Below are 5,198 nucleotides of genomic sequence, written 5' to 3'. Positions count from 1 at the left end.
CTGTACGTGTGTCATACGCGTCAGTCTACAACCCTCACTCCCTCCCTCCCTCCCTCCCACTCTCCCGCCAAGCTGTTCTCTCCAGTGTCCGTACAATTATTACACAGCAAAATCATATAATTAGTATTGTTCTCCTGGATTGTAATTTTCCATAAGTACAAATTATTATACAAATTCAATGAAAAGTAGCTAAGTTGAAAATTCGATCGCTAAATTGTGCAGCAGCAGCAGAAGCAGAGAGAGTGAAGTTAATGCAATTTTTTCCCCTGAATTTTGGCGGCACCCTCAAAAGATCTCACGGCACCCCTTGGTGCCGCGGCACACCAGTTGGGAATCACTGTGTTGAACTATCGTAACAACACTGAACACATCCAAATCTTAGTAATTTCCACTAGAGCCTTTTATGATTATAGTTGGGAGGAAGCCCTGAAATGTTTAAGTATGCTGTTTCAAATTTACGCTTTCCCTATACTCGCTGATGTTAGTATCCTTCGTGAGTAGGTACAGTACCTTATTATATTACTATGGAGCTTCTCCCTGTAAATATTAATCAAGTGTTCTTGACGGCAAAGTAAATAATAATAATAATAATAATAATAATAATAATAATAATAATAATAATAATAATAATAACAATAACAATAATAATAAAGTAACGCGCCTATCTATTTGTCCCGTACATATTGATCAGCATAAAAAGCTTTCTGTCAAGTGAATGTTTCAAGATATTTGTTTTCCAACTTCACAACGCCATTCACATCTAAAGGATAAACCCAAACAAAACTGACAAAATTTGTAAATTAACGTTTATCGAATAAATACTCAGGCGACAAAGGGTATACACGTTCACTCACTTACACTAGTAGGAGTAATAGAGAGAGATACATGCGCTCCAACACAGGGGAAGGAAGCGCGGCGGGCGTCCTGTCTGGTCAGCATAGGTAGGTAATCCAGCGTGAAGGTCCTGCGTTGTGGCCAATAACGCTGTCACTGCCATGTCCTGAGAAGCACACCAGTTGCAGTAGTAGAGTACCAATTTTGTCTTCCATCATTACGAAAACTTGCTAAACAGGCAGACAAACGCAAACAGAAAGACAGAAGAATAATCTGTGATCTCAAGGACAACCCTGTGTGACCACCAAGCTCTTGAGGATGCAGCCCCGGAGTCACGTGTTTATAGAGATCCGGTCAGTGCTTTACCATAGATTAGTACAAATCTTATGTGTTCTTTAATGTTAGACATAAATAAAAGACATAAATATTCCCCTTTTACCAGTATAGGGACATTATGGGGAGTAGGTATGTGTATATATAGGATCGTTGTTTTATTAAAGTGGCTTAGTTTCTTGCATCTTCCCTTATACTTCCCTATGTTCTTACTTGATAACAGGTGTAAAGTACAGACCATTGCTGCGAACACTCAACACTTGGCAGCCTCTCCTCGTTTCAATGATGGATAATATAAGTAAGTAAAAGCACGTTTAAAGTGTTTCCTGACGTGTGCACAGTAGTTATATTTGTACATTACGCAGTCTCTCATTACAGTTACAGGTCTTTCGAATATTGGTCTTCAGTGTGGAATAATTCAGTAAAACAGTCCGAGTCATTTTTATCCTTCATCCCGCAGCCTTCCGCGCCTTGAGCTGTAGTGCTGATAGAAACAGTGTCCTGGCGGCGCTCCAGTTACTGCTGTTGCTGTGGCATGCTTGAGGTGAGGGTTACAGAACCATCGTCAGTAATGTTGGTCTGCTCTTCTTCTCCTTCGGTAGCATCAGCGGTGGTCCCTTGGCTCTCGGCGATACCCACGCGCATGGAAATGGGGCGGGGCGACTTAAGGAAGCGGTTACTGATCACGTCAATCACCCAGGGGACGAAGTGACTCACCTGTGGAAAACAATGTGTGAGCCTTGTACACACACACACACACACACACACACACACACACACACACACACACACACAACTAGGTACGGGATGTAACTCGAGGGGTTGTGGCCTCGCTTTTCCGGTGTATGGAGTGTGGTATGGTCTCAGTCCTACCCAAAAGATCGATCTATGAGCTCTGAGTTCACTCCGTAATGGGGAAGACTCACTGGGTGACCAGCAGGCGACGGTGAATGCACACTAATTACTTACATGTATCGCGGAGGGAAGATGGCATTTAAGATCAAGAAGACAGCAGCGTCCCCCAGGGCGGGGCTGCGGTACTTACCTCAGTGTACACGCCAGGCACGCCAGGCTGGGCACACCCGATTCCCCATGACACCACACCCGCCAGGTAGTAGCGTTTGTCATCTCCCAAACATATGAAGGGGCCTCCTGAATCACCCTACGGACAAAAGAACATTCAAGATAACACGTCCTGTCAGTACCAGAGTTTCCTGAGGCTCTGGTCTACGATAAGTTCAGCCATTAACGCTCAGTCTTTGTCACGGAATTATAAATTTCCTGAGAGAGTCCAGCCTACCTGGCAGGCGTCCTTGCCTCCAGCGGGATATCCTGCGCACATCATGTTGTCGGTGATGGGGCCGGAGTAGCCGATGGCGCGGTAGTCATCGCGACACTCCTCATCAGTGATGATGGGCACCACCACCTTCATCAATACGTCCGAACTCTCCCCACCCTCCTCAGTGTCGCCCCAGCCTGTCACCAAGCCGTCACCTGAGGGAGAGTCACCCGCCGAGATGAGATGCTGATAAGACGTTCCCAGCATAGAACTACTTCGATCCAGGAGAAAGATCGATTTGAGGTCAATACACCACAAGGAATCCGAAGAGTAAGCATGATGCAAAGTAATCAACAGGAACACATTGTGAACACCCTCACCCATGAATTGTTTAAAGTAGGGCGGCAGGCAGATGGGCGAGACGGTAACGCCATCCAGAATCAACGGCTGCGACAACTTGATCATGGCCATGTCGTACTCCTGAGTCCTCGCATTGTACTGCGGGTGCTCTATCATGGTCTCTATGTTGCGCGTCTGTTCCTCTCCTGTATGCGGACGGAATAGAACACAAGAACACTGCATTACTTCTCGCAAGGCTAACGGTACCACCACCCACAACCACAACACTTGTATACCCACGCACGATTCACTCTATCCCAGAAAACAACTCCCTAAGAACCTCACCATCTAATTCTCCACACACAAAACAATTCTCACCATGTTTGCGCTTAAGATTGTGCTCCCCGGCCACCACGATAAGCTGGTAGCTTTGGTAGATGTGCGTGCAGTGGGCGGCGGTCATGATCCACCGCTGGTCGATGACTGTGCCTCCGCAGATGTGGTGTGTATACCAGTTGCTCACGTACTGCAGCGACACTTGCCACGGAAACTCGTCTGTGGAAACATGGATACGTAACTCCTTGACTCTCTTACCACTATTTGGTGCGTCTTTCCTGAAGGAGAGGCAAAGAGAGAGGGACACAAGCGGAAGGAATACATTGCTTACTTCTCTCAGCTTCCGTGCCGCCCACGATTCTGGTGAAGAGGTCAGGCACAGAGTTGCGTCGGATGCCACAGATCTCGTTGTTTCGCGACGACACCGGGAAGCTCATAACTCTGGGGGCAGAAGAATTAGTTTTGGTTAGTCCTGAAGGATAGGACTTATGTATATATAGTTGAGAAGTTGATAAAACCATTAGCGTTGATCACATTTGAGAGAAAGATCTGTAGAGTGAAGCTGATTTATACTTGGGAACGTAAACTCTTTCTTCTGCTTATACAGGGAAGACCATTTTACTGCAACCACCTGCATGTAAATCACCTCAAACGTCACACCTTTACTACCTTTCCTCCCCTTCTCCCTGCGTCACGTGTTCGCTCCGCCGTCACGTGAGAACACATACCACCAAGTTTAACGACACTATATAGTTGAATTGGCCCTCGTTTCAGCCGGTAATGCAGCGTTTATAGCCGCGTTAAGTTGCCTACATGTACCGCTGGGTGTTAACGCGTCGTAAACTAATTGGATTTGAATAGTCAAGATAGGTAGTGATGTCCCGTCTTGCGTTAACTCTTGCTTAAGAATTGGAGAACGGGAAACTTTGGAATTCGACTGAAATTTTTCGTCTAAGTCTATAAGATTTCACGTACAGGAGTTTAATTTTTTCTTTCACGTTCTATCTTGTTCGTCTCCCTAATCCAAGAGTTAACTATAGTGCCTCCCCTCTTTCATTCCCTTCCCGTGTGATCACTGGAATTCTTTGGCTGTATTTATATTTTCTTTATTTCCCTTCTTCCGATTATGAACTTATTTTGAAGTTTTCTTTCTATCTATTCGTTATTCTATTCTTTTATGAGGGGCGAAACATATCATCACACATCATACATCACAACTCGGGGTAATGGCTCCTTAACGAGTGGACTATCAAATAAGAGGTACCCAAAATGCCTCTTCTAGTCCGTAATTCCCGTGAAAAGCCCTCATTGTTTAAAAAAAAGATGATATGTATGAAAACCCAGTGTAATGTATATTTTATAAGGTATGGGTCCGTAAACCATTAAAAAGTTTGCAATACTCGTAAAATGAGATACTCGTGTAAAAGGGAGCAAACGACTAAAGCGGCGTAATCTAAATGAAAATCTTGATCTCCTCCATTTTAAGGAAAGACGAGGAATAAAGACACGGTATTTGAAGGAATAGGTCATGGCGGGGAGGCAGAAAAGAAGGCCACGTGCCTTGTCGGGTTGGGGGGAGGCAGTTCCGGGTGGTCAGAGTCAACACGAGGTCACCGTGGCCACTCAGAACCTGTTTTTAAAATTATGAAAAGCCGATTTAGGGTCACACAGGCGTAACTCTTTGTCCTGAGAGAGAGAGAGAGAGAGAGAGAGAGAGAGAGAGAGAGAGAGAGAGAGAGAGAGAGAGAGAGAGAATCATGTTCCCCTCTCTCGGCAACTGTATAGACTGATAAGATAAGATTCGCGTGATAGAAGGCGAAAAATCCCGCCCGGAAGGAGGTTTTTTTTTTTTTGTAAGAAAGGGAACAATAGGGAATAAATTGCACAAGACACTACGGAAATGAGAGAACGACTTATTGAATTCCTTTGGCGATACCGCAGAGAGAGAGAGAGAGAGAGAGAGAGAGAGAGAGAGAGAGCATGTGTGTGTGTGTGTGTGTGTGGTGAATGGTGCCAAAATAACTTTGAATAACCAGTAAGCGGGTTCACAAGTACTCGTCATGCAGGCAGTGTAATA

General features: G+C 45.1%; 1 protein-coding gene across 2 annotated transcripts in view; it reads right to left on the bottom strand.

Moving 5' to 3' along the window:
• Positions 1–787: 787 nt before the first annotated feature.
• LOC123504035 (trypsin-1-like) overlaps positions 788–5,198 on the bottom strand; it is a 44,286-nt gene continuing 39,875 nt past the window's right edge. For both annotated transcript variants that reach the window (XM_045254280.1, XM_045254281.1), the window contains exons 3-8: positions 3,453–3,562; positions 3,164–3,340; positions 2,827–2,991; positions 2,468–2,661; positions 2,213–2,329; positions 788–1,884 (exon numbers count right to left, since the gene is read on the bottom strand). In XM_045254280.1, coding sequence (XP_045110215.1) covers positions 1,684–1,884; positions 2,213–2,329; positions 2,468–2,661; positions 2,827–2,991; positions 3,164–3,340; positions 3,453–3,562 — 964 coding nt within the window. In that variant the 3' untranslated portion in view covers positions 788–1,683. The remainder of the gene's footprint in view (positions 1,885–2,212; positions 2,330–2,467; positions 2,662–2,826; positions 2,992–3,163; positions 3,341–3,452; positions 3,563–5,198) is intronic.

This window comes from Portunus trituberculatus, chromosome 15 (assembly GCF_017591435.1).
Source record: "Portunus trituberculatus isolate SZX2019 chromosome 15, ASM1759143v1, whole genome shotgun sequence".
In the NCBI taxonomy this organism is placed as follows: domain Eukaryota; kingdom Metazoa; phylum Arthropoda; class Malacostraca; order Decapoda; family Portunidae; genus Portunus; species Portunus trituberculatus.
This window is presented reverse-complemented; position numbering and strand designations above follow the sequence as displayed.